This window comes from Gigantopelta aegis, chromosome 13 (assembly GCF_016097555.1).
Source record: "Gigantopelta aegis isolate Gae_Host chromosome 13, Gae_host_genome, whole genome shotgun sequence".
Lineage (NCBI taxonomy): Eukaryota > Metazoa > Mollusca > Gastropoda > Neomphalida > Peltospiridae > Gigantopelta > Gigantopelta aegis.
The window spans coordinates 36,015,553-36,030,567 of record NC_054711.1 but is presented as its reverse complement, the minus strand read 5'-3'; the positions used below and the strand labels follow the sequence as shown (position 1 = coordinate 36,030,567).

Here is a 15,015-nt window from a genome sequence, read left to right as displayed (position 1 = left end):
TTGTCGGCACCAGATGATTTAACTCCACCAAAATGTGGAGTAAGTGCTAAGACCGATAAATATTATGTCAAAATCAAATATAATTACTAGGGGTGTCATGATACACCACCCGATTAAACAGCTTAAATGTGGAAACGCATCAGGGTTTATATTAGCAAATCAAATCCCATAGACGACAATAGTAACATGTGGCTAAAACTCCTACCTACCAATCGACAAAAACGCCACGGATATAAATACTATCACTCCTCACCCTTAAAGGGAATCAGAAAAAATTGGGGGTTAAGCTGCTCATTTCTGGGATAACGGGTAGCGTCTATGACTACCCTAGTTCCACACAAAATCTGAGTACTTTCAGGTACCCCATACATGTTTCAAGCACAAGGCTACTTGACACAGTGGTACTAGATGAAATAAAATTGCTTATTTTTTTTAACCCACATGAAACTATTTATTTTTACAACCAACACACTCACATTTATTAGCAATCCCAGGAATTGTGGTGTTTACTTCTCTATCAAAAGTTGGGTGCACCTCGAACTTTGACCCAGCCGGAAGTCATTTGGTTTAGTACTACCATCATAATAGACATATTGATGTAAGTAGATACATATTCTTTTTTCCACTGAAGGAAATAACTGGTCAATAAGTAATTTTCAGTACAAATTGATGTTGGTAATTTGATACAAAATTAAAATAGCAATTGATACATGGTGAAAATATGAATTGATACACAAGCAGAGGTGTATTGTATCGCCAACAGTAGGATCATAATAGTAATACATCAATGCAATGGTATATTGTGACAACCCTAATAATTACTTTAACCCATGTAATATTTCTTGTGCATTTTAAACTTGTTTTCGTGTGGTCTATTGTTATCAGCAGGCAGTGATAATCTGACAGTTTTGTCAAGAACAAAGAAAAAAATCACTTCCTCATTCCACACATCTTGACACAGCCCCCACAGTTTAATTGTTTAATAATGTCAGTATCATAGGGGCAACTAAGGCTATTACTTTCATTTTATTGTATAAAGCACATATAACAGCCCGTTTCCATAAGGCCAAATGAAAATAAATTGGCTAGCTTTAATCTTCTTTTTTTTCCTTCTTTTTTTAAAAATGGTTCTACCAGATGCATAATGGTGGTGCTAGTTATCCTACTTGCTTGGAAACTGATAATAACCTAGAGGCACTGATTTTCCCCTTTTCCGTTTCATGATGTTACAAATTCCATTTTTCCCCGTTTCAGTATTAAACAAATTCTGTTTTTGTTTCACATACACTGACACACACACCGCGCAATTAATTGCTGATATAAAATAAATATGCAATGAGGCAAAACATGTCAGTATTTATTTTTGGTTTAAATTTAAAAACGAATACAGACTTCGGACATTTTCGGTTTTCTTTACGATATGATCAGGAAAATAATTACAAACGATCACACTAGTGTCACTATAAACCACTTCCCTTGAATAATTTATTTTGAACAAAGCCTGGCATACAATATGCAATTACTGCATTCCTTTGTGAGATTGGAAATATGGCAATGCCGTAAATGTTAAAAATTAATAAGCAAACATAACATAATATATCTTTCACCTGAGTAAATATCAGACAATTTTAGCTCACAATGTTCGGTTTTTCCCGTTAAATCGCCGGGAATAAGCGAAGAAAACACGACTGGTAAAACGTCTAGATACTCTATATTAAACATTTGGCGTAACATACAAAGGTACTAGTGTCGTAGCGTAGCACAGGCAGATGTCGGTGTCCATAGTTTCTAGCTCGAAAAATAAATTTTAATTAATCAAATGCGCTAATTAAAGTTAAATAATGTTTTGGAAAAAAATCGGGAATTCCATTTCAGATAGGTATTTCCGCAATTCCGCGATCGCGGAAAATCAGTGCCTCTAATAACCAAACTACAATAACCATTTTAAATGGCCTTGACCTTCCCAATGGGTCACCATGGAGAAGGGAGTGTGTACTATAACAATGAATGAATGAATACACGAATGAATGTTTAACGACACCCCAGCATAAAAATATAAATCAGCTATTGGGTGGGGCCACAGTATTAGTCATGAAAACTTACAGGCTGGTTTAGATTCTGCTGCCAGTCTTAACAATTAAATTAAAGATTTACTGTTTGGTTTATAAACTGGTGCCAGTATTAAGACAATTAAAAATATAACTGTTTGGTTTAGCTATTGGTTTTAGACAGTATCAAGACTAATATTAAACACACAGGGTTCGAACTTTAGAATTTGTCACTCACGGCATTTAAAAAAAAAAATTGCCACGGGTTAAATGGACCACCAACGGCAATTATAAGCCTGCATATGACTTTTTTTTTTTTAAAGGTGACTTTTACAGCAAATAAATTTGACTAAAAGGTTATTTTGTTGCATGTAGACATATTTCAAATGTACTAATGTTAAATACTGGCAGATAATATACACCAGGTATATTCATCTTGCTGTTGTTGAAGAGTTTTACTGACGGCAGTGATTGCACAGCAATTTATATCTCAATGGCGGCAATTGCCGTCGGTGCCGTCGTTAAGTTTAAGCCCTGAAACATACTGTTTCAGGGTTTCTATATTATGGTAGCCCCACTCCCATGGCTAGTGATATTCAATGTTGGGCCCCACCCCAACCCCCAATCTTAGTATTTTTAAGCTCTATCTCCCTCTTTATGTGACATATCTGATTGTTACTATTATTTAGTAAAACTGTATCAACTTAAACTAAAGTAAGGCTAGTGAATTTTTAATTGTGGCTAGTAAAAAAAATTAAATAACTGATCCCATGGCTAGTGGATTTTATAAAAATTCTAGAAGCCCTGCTGTTTAGTTTAGATACTGGTGCCAGTATTAAGACTTAATATTAAAAACTTACTGGTTGTAATTGGGTGGGGGAGGGGTAGTATAGTAGGTGGTTAAAAGTGCTTTTTAACAATGCCAGCAGTACCTACTGAACACTGTCCAAAGTGGTCAGATTATGCCCACAGCTAAAGCTGATGGGATATGGCAGGTGTGTGGCACAGATAGCCACAGGAGTACAACACCTGTTGCAGTTGGTTGGAAAGACAAAGACTGGGATGTGGAGATGGACAAACAAAGAAGTTGAATAAGACGGCATTCAAGAGAGAAAAAGGAAAGGGAGCAATTGGACAACAAACAAAAAAAAAGTAAAATTTATAATAAAAAACCCTTACCGGTTGGTTTAGATCAGTCAGCTCAGCTCCGCCGCTTGATCCGCGATCCGACGTCATGAGGCCTGCCGACAGTCTAACCAACAGCGCTTGATCTGCCACCTGAAATCACACAAATAAAAATAACATGTGTCCACATAAAACTGCATTCATCATAGATGACAATGACATTGAACAACAAAAACCCTGGGTAAACATAACAGGGTCTGGAAAAGTAGGGTTGTACTGCATTTTTCCATTTTAAAACAAGAACAAATCAGGTATGGGTGGTACTACAATTGTAAACATGGCTACTGGATGTAATATATGTGGTAGTTCTGACATAGTTTTAAGACAGGAAACCCACTAATGTTTCCGCAAGTAGAAAGGAATCTTATTTATTATCCACAGTTCAAGATATTCAGAGAAATATAACCAGTATGACCCATGTGTGTCATAATTATTTCACGTGCACAGCGAATGACGTAATTTTGTGAAGCAACATCATAACTTAATGCGGCTTCTCCAGTGTAAACACTTACCAAAATGACGTCATTTCGGAAAATGACTTCGTTTTTCTGGTCTCTTTTTAGTTACGTTTGGACATGATCCTAGCTTGTTATTCATGAAAATAATATTTGGAATAATGTGGATAATAAAGAAATTATTACTCGCGTGTGAATCGTATTGATTTTACAAAACTTACGTCAGGATTTATGTACAATAATCCTGACACTCGTTTCGTAAAATCAGTACGACATACAAGCTTGTATAATCTCTATATATGCACCACCCCAGACAGGATAGCACATAACATAGTCTTTGATGTACCAATTGACATGATTGGCTGGAACAATAGCCTAATAGGCCCACCAATAGGGACAAACAAAAAAGACACGTTGTTTTTACGATATTACTTCAACGTAATTGAGTATATAACCTAACACATGCTAGATGTACACCAGACTTCTTGAGAATTACACATCTGTGTACGAATTATGTCCTAAATTTAATGTGCAAACAGGTTACGCACAATTAATTTTATGTGAGGGACACACAAATGAAACAATAACTTTCATAATTTTCAGGTCTGTGCACATGCATGTACTTTCAGATCAAGGTCACAAATTAGTTTGCAGCAAGTTGGTGTTTACAAAACCAATATAAACATGTGAAGCAGAATGTCCGATTATATACAAGTTTCGGGATTTTATGAAAATTCAAGTTATACACTTTTTTTTGTACAATACAGTCCTCGAAATTCGCAGTGGCAATCGGCAATGCCGTTGCAAAAGCTATCGCAAAATTGATTTTCGACAGCATTTCATTGCCATTGCAAATCTGAGTGTGGTGAAAAGTCTGTAGGCATTTTTGTCTCAACTCTGCCCATTTACTGATCCCAGAAAAAAAGCATTTATAATCTAGTGTGGCCCAATATTTCCTCAATTAATATAAATTGGTTTATTCCAGTATAGAAGCATACTAAAGTAAATTTGAGATGTCATGTTTTAGCATATAATTATTACTGCAGTGGATCATACATGAATAATTTTAACAGCATTAATCTTTTCTTTAAAATTGCTGCCGTAAGTGCTGTTGCAAAATTGATACAAAAAAGTGTTAAATTTAATGTATTTTATTATCTTTGGTTGCTGTCAAATTCAAGCACCTAAATAAAATTTACAAAGTGAATCAATGTCTAAATTTAGAAGAAAAAAAGCATTCAAGTTAAAAGCAATCCTAAACAATAACTACAATGCAAGAGAGACAACTCTTGTTTTACCAGTTAGCTTGTAAGTTTAGCACATTGATGTAGTTGCATCGTACCACAGGTACAAGGTGCCAATTGATGCCTGATCACCATTTAAAGCTGCAGTATCTAAATTCTTTTTAATATTTACACATTTAGAACAGATAACCCAGTTTATTATTTTATCTACAAGGCAATCAAAACTTACAAAATAAAAAATTATGCCTTCAACAGATAGCAACAATGTTTATTCATCAACAAAACATTGCCATCGGTAAAGCCCTCACTACAGCAATTCATATCACTGCCATGGCAATTGCTGTAGGGAGTTTGAGCGGTTTCTAGACGTTTCGTACCCAAACCCGTTCGTACCATACCGTTTCGTAACCACTTAAATAATGTCATAAATTACATTTAACATTATTATATTTTTTAAATACACAATTATAATTACAAACATATTGTAACATTTAGCAAAAAATGTGTTGTAATAATCACTCAGTATCTTTTATAAGCATTAAATGAGCAATTATGTGCTGTGCATCACTGAAGCATGCCGTTTTGTAACCAAAAAGCATACCTTTTTGTAACCAAAAAGCATACCTTTTTGTAACCAAAAAGCATACCTTTTCGTAACCAAAAAGCATACCTTTTCGTAGCCAAAGAGCAATTCTTTTGTCATAAACCCATTTAATATTTGATTGTATTAACCTGTGTAATAACGGTATGCAAATTTCACGTCATATGCAAATTTAAAAGTTCATAATGCTACTTTCACCTGTCAATAAATGAAGGACTCGGTGCTAAATAGGGAATAAGTCACATTTTGAAAGTTTTGAGAAATATACCAACATATAAGTTTTTATTAATTTCACATTTACCGTTACCATAAATACAATTGTATGAATGTACTGGGTTTCAATATATCTCTATATAATTATATAATTATTTTAATATTACTATGTTTGTAAATATTATTATGTTTGTACATAAAATGTTTTTTGTCATGTAAAAAGAAAAATGTTATGTGTTTGAAATATATCAACAAATAAGCTGACTTCGCTTGATATGATTCTTCGTGACAATTTCTAATCGCTAATTATTAAAATGCAGTTGGCTTGGATTTTTGTTGTTTTGTTTTTCATTAAATAACATGTACAAATGTGGGTACGAACTGGTATGCCGATGTTCCTCTGGTTACGAACTGGTATGCATTTGGGTACGAACTTGTACGCTTTTGGGTACGAACCGGTATGGTACGAACCAACCTGATACCGTTTGAGCCCTGTTGTTATAAGGTGCAAAACTGACAAGATTTCTGTTAATGTACAGTACAGACAAATGCTTAGAGTCTGTTACCAGTGTTACTCTGATTTCCACTTAGTTCATCAAGATACTTGGGTGAACAAATCTACATTTATATTGGCTGCCAATTAATGTCTCTTAATTTTGGTTTTTATAAGGTTAAAAGCTTTTCTTTAAAATAAAGTTTATTTCTTAACCGCCTGACTACTGCAGGCGAGATCTCGCCCGACGTCACGTCAGTCGATATACTGTACACTGTATACAGTGCATTCCCCAATTCATATTTCCCGCCGTTTTGCACACGACACTCACCGGAAACGGAAATATAATTAAAGAAAAAAGATTTATTTTCAAAATGGTGGTTTTTGTTTTTATTTTTTCAACTGAAAATACCTTGAAATTTTGAGTTCAAAAAGTGGTTTTCGGCAAGTATTTAAGCTTGACAACAATGGCGGCATGTCGCGGTAATTTTCAGGGATCGATAGCTGATTGTAACAGCTAATTTGATAATAAATTTGATCGTTTTACCAACAACGAAAATTACCAAATATTGCAATATGAATCGTAGTTCGGGTTTTAAAAAAAATTCTGGTCAGAAAACCACTGTTATCGGGAATAATTGACATAAATACTGGACAGCTGGCCACAAATGCCCGTAAGTAAACGCAACTTTTTCGATTTTTTGCCTAATTTTAATCACCATTAGCCGATCTAAAATAATAAAAATTACAAAAAAAGACACGAAAATAATACTTACCGATTCATATATGAACTTTATTTCATGTATTTATGAAACATTTAAGTGAATATATGTGAGTAAAAATTATAAACTTGTACCCACTCAACGTGGTTTTTGTTAAAAATTAATCCAGTAGTCTAAAGGTTAAGTTAACTTGTTGAACATCATTTAATTATATATTTTGAGGTGTAATATAGCCAATATCCCTTGTTTAACAGAATAATATAGCCAATGCCCCTTGCTTAACGGATTCTTAATTAAGGAGCATTGAAATAAGGCATATATATACAGCTGGTGAAATTGCCGTTTAAAAGACTGCTCAAATCTCTGAGTCATTAGCAATAGCAAGACATCAAAGTCCCCGTAATCAGTGTTTCTGCCAGAAAGAAATTTTTGTGTATGGCTCTATGGAATTGAATGCAACCACAGTCAACAGATATATGGGGGGTCCTCCCCCAGAAAGAAAATGGATTAAGCTTCGGGTTAATGTTAAGAAAATCATACAATAATGATAAAGAGTAATTTACGGTTATATGGCGTCGGACATATGGTTAAGGACCACACAGATATTGAGAGAGGAAACCTGCAATCGCCACTTCATGGGCTACTCCTTTTCGATTAGCAGCAAGGGATCTTTTATATGCACCATCCCACAGACAGGGTCTTTGATGTACCAGTCGTGGTGCACTGGCTGGAGTGAGAAATAGCCCAATGGGCCCACCGACGGGAATCGACCGACTGCGTATCAAGCAAGCGCTTTACCACTGGGCTACGTCTCGCCCCCTTCCCACTAATGAGTAAAAAGTGTTGGTCCTACTTTTGCTTTCATATATAAGTTTAGGCACAGCAAAGCAATTTACAAAATATCTACACTTGTTTAAACAATCCAGTCAAGTGTTTGATTCTTGGACAAATTTATTTAAATATAACACCACCAAATTAATTACTTAACACATATATTTTAATGTAAAAATTCAACTGTTCTGCTTACTAGTAAATGTTATTATTGGCAGTAATATTTCAAATTGAAACATTATAATTTGAATCGAACAGTGTTTAATTCAGAACCTTTACGAAAGAATATGGAACATGACATAAAATTATTCAGGGCTTGAAATTAATTTTTTAGACCGCCTACATTAATTTTTAACCAGTAACTTTCACAACAAATATAAACATCAAGAAGCAGTCCCTTCAACCAACAGCAATAATTCTTATCCATTGATTGGGCAAAAAGATTGTCATCGGTCAATCACCTGTCGTACATGCCATTGCCAAGTTTGAGCGCTGCATTATCAAATGTACCAGTAAATATTCACTTTGCCTATTTTTTTTATCAACATTTCCCGTTTCATCCTGTGGGGTTTGTCAACGTTGTTTTGTTTACGAAACTTACACCAGGGTTGAAAATTAACATAAAAACAATGGTCTCCAGTAGGGCCAGTTGAAAACAAATCTTACTGGCCCTTCTCAAATTCAACTAGCCCTCTACTGTAATTTAAATGCACAGTCAAAATCAAGACTAGAATATTCTTTGTTGAATAATAATATACTATGTGCTTAGTTATTATATTACATAGCATAACAGTGTACGTATAGTTTATTGCAGTAATATTAACAGTTATGTCATTATGCAAGTCTTGCTGTCAAGACTTTAGATCGAATATGTTCTTATTTAACACAAATCGCTTAGTTAACAGACCTTTGGAATAAGCCCTGGAATGTAGTAATAGGAAAGGTCATTGTTATTTGTATATATGCGCATGTGCTCACGTTAGTGTGAGTTAAAACTACAAAATATATTTATTTTGTCCCAGAATAATTTAAGCTAATTAAATATGATTTCTTTTAACCATAACATTGAAAAAAAGAAAGAAATGGGTTTTGTAACGACACACTCAACACATTTTATTTACGGTTATATGGCGTCAGACATATGGTTAAGGACCACACAGATTTTGAGAGGAAACCCGCTGTCGCCACTATATGGGTTACTCTTCCGTTTAGCAGCAAGGGATCTTTTATTTGCGCTTCCCACAGGCAGGATAGCACAAACCATGGCCTTTGTTGAACCAGTTATGGATCACTGGTCGGTACAAGTGGTTTACACCTACCCATTGAGCCTTGCGCAGCACTCACTCAGGGTCTGGAGTCGGTATCTGGATTAAAAATCCCATGCCTCGAATGGGATCCGAACCCAGTACCTACCAGCCTGTAGACCGATGGCCTACCACGACGCCACCGAGGCCGGCACCATAACATTGAATAACAATTGTCAAATAGTAGCTCTGCTAGATAATTATGGTGTATCCAGTCCATTCTAATAAGCCGACGACTTCTAAATTTAAAAAATACATGCAATGTCTTCAATACGTTTTGAGCTCTATTTTCAAAAGACCCGGCCCGAAGCCACAGAAGCTGAATCTGGCGCTAAACATAGAGCATGTTCTATGTCTTCTGCTGATGTAGTTCGCGCCAACAAAGACGCTATGTGTTTTGTCACATTTAATTCAGTTTCAGTGTCTGCTTTATAACTGGTACCATACTCGCCAGACCCTAATAGCGATGGTCGCCTGACGGATTACCTTGGTAAAATTCTTAGTCGCCTATTGATAAACCACACATTAAACCAACAAAAAACAAATTTAGTAAAGCAGGTTTTGTTTTCGTTAATAGCATAGTGACGTACTCCAAATAATTCTACTTTCTATTTCAAAATACTACCAGTAATCGGTACCTGAAACAAACCTACACCGATTTAATTTCAACTCAGGAATTAACATTAGGTTGGTTTTGATGGGTTCCTATGATGAATGAATGAATGTTTAACGACACCCCAGTACGAAAAATACATCGGCTATTGGGCGTCAAACTATGATAATGGAAACAAATAAAGTGATGATCAACATCAATATAAAAATTCAAAATTTAAATAACAGTGTAAAGGACTGTGCAAAAATACAAATATCACAGATAGATACTGACTTCACTCAGTTTCAATTGTATCTGGAAGAAAACAAGGGGATTTGTGCTGTATTGGCCATTCTCAAAGAGAATGTTACACCCCTGCACCACGGTGAGGTTACAGCACGAGCAGGGTTGGTTCCTATGATGAGTTAGTAATATAAATATATAGTAAGTTATATTTGGGTAGAAAATAATAGATGTTGACATTTTCTCTGTTATGACATTATATTTTTTAAATATGATATGATAAATGTGATAACCCTGTGCCATGTGGTTGTTACACTTTTACATTCAGTTCACAAGTTTGTGTCCATGGAGAAATCATATTATTCTGTGATGAAAACTAAAATGATTGTACTTGTTTAAATAAAACAGAATAAGCACAAACAAATCAGTTTCAATTCCTTATTCATAAATAGTCAACTGATTATCATAATTCAGAAGTCTAATGCAACATGATATGCATATAATGCATAAGAAATCGACAAATGTTGTGTTCATGGTGTTTCTTTTTCTTGTACAGGATTGCAACGACCCATTCCTTCCATCTTTGAGAACCACCATCATATTAGTTAAATTAGGATATTTAGTTTAAAAACACAAAACATTAACCCTTAAGATATTTTATTTAGAAACTATTACTCCTCAAACTTAATCATGTTCATGGGTTCAATTCCTCTCGGTCTCTTCCTTCTAATTCTGATTATTTTGAAGGGTGCGATTTTTCCAACCCCCATCGTAAGCATTTTGAGGAGTGATTTTTAGCACTCCTGGGTTTTTCAAAAATGAAAGTCTGACTGCCACCCGTAGGTCACACTAAGGGAACAATTAACAGTTACAGTAAATCCTGGCAGCAGAGAGTGTGCACATGAAAGGTGGAATTTCAGACACCGATGAATTAAATGACTTGTTGCCAAAACATTTTGTAGACCGGCAGACTACCGGGGTTAGACAACTAGTAGTCCGAGTGAGAAATCAGTAGCCAAAACAGCCCAGGCTACCGCTAAGGTCAAGCCCTGTTATATGTAGACCCAATGGTTTTCCGCAGACAGAATTACGATTTTCAGCGAAGTGTTAAAAAACTATAACCGTTTTACTATTGTCACACACTGTAAAACTGATCCTTGTACAGTAGTTGGCAAAGAGTGTCTTATTTACAGTATTTACTGCTCAAGTGTGTTGCGCCTGCCCAGACAGGACAGTTTTTTGCCAGGAGTAAGTTCAGCCAGCTGTTTGTCGCCAACGCTCATCTTGGGAGACTGATTTTTACGTTGCATATTAAATTGAATGACGACTTCGGGAACCAGTCGAAATAGTTTGCAAACAGTTAGCAGGGCTAAAAATTCGTGCGAATCGTCCAAATCTGATTCGCGCCAGCATAAAACATCAAAATCTATTCGGATTCGCGTGAAATATTTCGAAAAATTTATTAAATTGAATAATCAGTGAGTAAAACAGTACCGAATTTAAAAATAATAATAATAAAAAAAATAGTCATGTCATCAAGCTTCAGTTTAAACTGGCTTCAAAAGTGTAGCACATTCAAATCTGTGCATGTTTGAAACAGTGGTTTATCGAGACTAGTCTGGCACCAAGCGGTGGTTGGCCCATTTCTATGAACTAAACTGCAAACAAAGAGAAACGAAAGGAACATGTTTGTTCAATTTTTACATAATAACAATAGACAGTAATTAAGTGTTCCCAAATTTACTAATACACCAAACATTTCTATGTTAGTTCGCTGATATTATGTTCCTAACCTTGAATTACCTGCTCTTTTTAATCATTAAATGTTTTTTGTCGGTTGTAGAATTATGCTTCAGAAATATCCATATAAACATTGAACCAATGCACAAAATATATCGGCAAAAGTATCCTATGCGCTGTTTATGAATAACCAATCTTCGAAAAATAATGGGTTGTGTTCAGCTAGACTGAGCGGAAAATCATCCACCAGACTGGTTTGTGCGGTTCACAGTAAACCAAATGGCCACATTGGGAACCAATCAAATAGTTTGCGAACGTTAGTGAAACATTTGCTGGCTGAACTTAGGACACCTAAAAGCACTAACAAACAAAACTGTTAAGATAAAAAAACCCACAACAATAATTATATATATATATATATATATATATATATAGTACGGTGGGGTTTTTTTTGTAATCCATATACAGTGAGCAGCATATGACAGACTTTTTAGCCCTGTTTAGCAATGTTACTTTATTTCCATTGTGGCATGCGGATACAACCATGAGCCCCTTTGAATAGGAGGGAATATTTTATTTTTAAACGTATCACTTAACACATTTCTCTTTGAATAAAACAGTGTACTTAGTATTTGGACAATTATGGTTTATATAGTTGCTATAATTGTGACCAATGCTCCTGATGCGAATTTTCACTATTAACGACAAATAGCGACTCATTGTTACTGTATTGCTTTCTATGAAGTTGGTTGGTTAAGTCATTACAATTATGTGTATCAGAAGAATCATTAATAATTAGCATTTTCTCCTTTAATTTGTCAACTTGTGTTAGTTAAATTGTTAATTACACATTGTATTCTGAAACGAAACTGAATTTAGAAAAACATTAAATGGAAAACGGCTGTTTTTCTGAACAGAAACCACTGGGTCTATATATACGCAACAATAGCACATACCACAGTGTTCAGTATACCGGTCGTGGTGCACTGTATGGAACAAGAAATAGCCCAATGGGCCTACCGATTGGGAATCGATGCTAGACGGACCGTACATTGAGCGAGTGATTTATCACTGGGCTATGTCCCATCCCTTACAATGTCCAATTTTTTGGGCACTTGCCGTTGTTGCCATGGTAAAATTTGAGACCAGAAGAAGACATAATGTAAAAGACTGAACAAAACATGCCTAATATTATAAATGTCATCAGTTTACTTATGACCTTTTACATGTGGCTACAAATTAAAATCAAATACAATAATTTGTTCCCAAAAATGTATGCTCTATTTGTTGATGACAAAAACAAACATAACGGGAGCAATGACTTCATATATACATACAAAAACAGACCGAAACACGACTCACCGCAGTGAGCTTACTATAAACACAGGAGGCCGCCATTTTGGATTTCTAAATAAAGCACGTTTGCCATTTTAGGGTGTTGTTGGGAGTGGAATTTACACGCATATACAGAGTATAAAATATTGATAATAAAATCGGAATGTGCTTAAAGGGTGGACTTTAAAACTGCATAAACCGGACACCTAAAAAAAATCGTATATAATACGAACGAACCCCTCAGAAATAGCATCGAACGCGGCGCCAATGAGACACGCCAGTCGAGCATGTTGCAACAGATTGCACGAGACTGACATGTGTCCGACATTTGACAGTAAACCGAAAGCTTTCCTTATGTATCTGGCGTTTGAAAAACGTATGTTTTGATTTGGTACAGTCCCATAATATTAGTGTATTACATAAAACGTTACACACACGTGACTGGAGATCACGAAACTACCGCAAAATATGGCGTCGCGAATCGCTAAACGTCCTTACATCATGATTTTACTCACCTTATTCAACGCCTTGCACGAGCTACGAACATAAATTTCCTGTTGTTTCTATTAGTACCCGTTTCCGAATTACTGACAGTTTCGAAATATTTACAGCAAACTGGATATAAATGGGTAAAAACGGGCTATCAGCACCTACAGCCAGGTTGGAAGTCAACCACTTTGATGTGAAGACACAGTCACATGGCCTCGCATTTTCAACATGGCAACCGACATTTACACATGTTTTTTCAAATGGATTAAGGTTTATTTTTGTACAAAATATTATATTTCGTAAAGTATTTAAAATAATTTTCAAATATAAAAATCAGGAAATTAAGTAGTCAAATTTCCGGTTTAGAATGAGGCAAAATGGGTCGGATTGATTTGTATCACTGGTGCGTGTGAAGCGGTTCGGACTTATTACATTACACGAAATACTCCGCCAGAATATATTATCTTCCGTTGATCATGTTGTACACATTTTAGCCGACTGTATTTAATTAGTAACCGTCCTAATTGTTCTGTTGATTGCATTGCAGTGTACAGCATAAACCGATCAATTCAGATTATATACGTTATTTCTGTTTTGTCAGACATGTGAGCGTGCGAGACGGTGTGAAAGCTGCGCGAAGCGAGTAAAGTTTGCCCATTTATGGTTACTACACGTTTGCGAAACATAAATACAAAATCAATGTCAAATTGGTGAATATAAAAACAATATGACTTCCTTTTATTCCGTCTATGATATTACTACTTCATTCTTCTTCTCATTTTTGATGTTAGTGTAATTTCACGATCACTGACACATGCACACGATGTAGCCTACATGGAATGTTAAATATATCGTGTTGGTTTTACACAGGCATGTAGTATCGCTGCAGTCTTTCAAGGCCGGTTCACGCAAGGTCATTTGCATGGTTGAGAACCAAATACAAGCAGTCTGAGAGGAAATATTGCATAATCGGCACGGGTTAGCCGCACTTGCATTTAATGAACGCTTTCGCGCTGTTCATATTGTACTCAGTGAACATGTTTACAGTAAATAAACAAGGATTCGAAAAACGTTTTCGGGGGCGTCTGGAGGAATTTGACATTAGTGTGTGGGATCTCCCAATTTTGTTGCAGGAGATGCGAAGATTAAAAAAATATATATGTGAATGGGCACTGGCATAGGAAGCGGAGAGGGAGGCATGTGCCCCCCTCACACTTTTTTTGATCCAGCAGCAGCAGCGATGGTTTATATATATTTATATACTCCCCACACCCCCCCCCCCACACCCCCCACACACCTTTTGGCACCTTCCAACTCCACTGCACTGATTGACTTTCCGGCGATTCAATGACCAGTTTAATTTTTGATAGTCTGATTTCTACTTATTTTCGTGCTTATGTCCAATTAAGGTTAAAACACGCTGTCATGGGCACACACTTGAGCTATCTGGCCTATCTGTACAGCGCAATGGGTTAGTTGTTAGTAAGAGCGAAGTCGGTGCAGTGACCGTACACCTATAG

The 15,015-nt window shown here is 35.8% G+C and overlaps 1 protein-coding gene across 1 annotated transcript in view; it reads right to left on the bottom strand.

The window, feature by feature from the left end:
* The window catches only part of LOC121387336 (la-related protein 4-like), a 92,689-nt gene extending 78,913 nt beyond the window's left edge, over positions 1-13,776 (bottom strand). Inside the window, exons 1-2 of the mRNA XM_041518384.1 lie at positions 13,522-13,776; positions 3,228-3,326 (exon numbers count right to left, since the gene is read on the bottom strand). Of these exons, the coding sequence (XP_041374318.1) occupies positions 3,228-3,284 (57 nt within the window). The 5' untranslated portion in view covers positions 3,285-3,326; positions 13,522-13,776. The remainder of the gene's footprint in view (positions 1-3,227; positions 3,327-13,521) is intronic.
* Between the last annotated feature and the right edge of the window lie 1,239 nt (positions 13,777-15,015).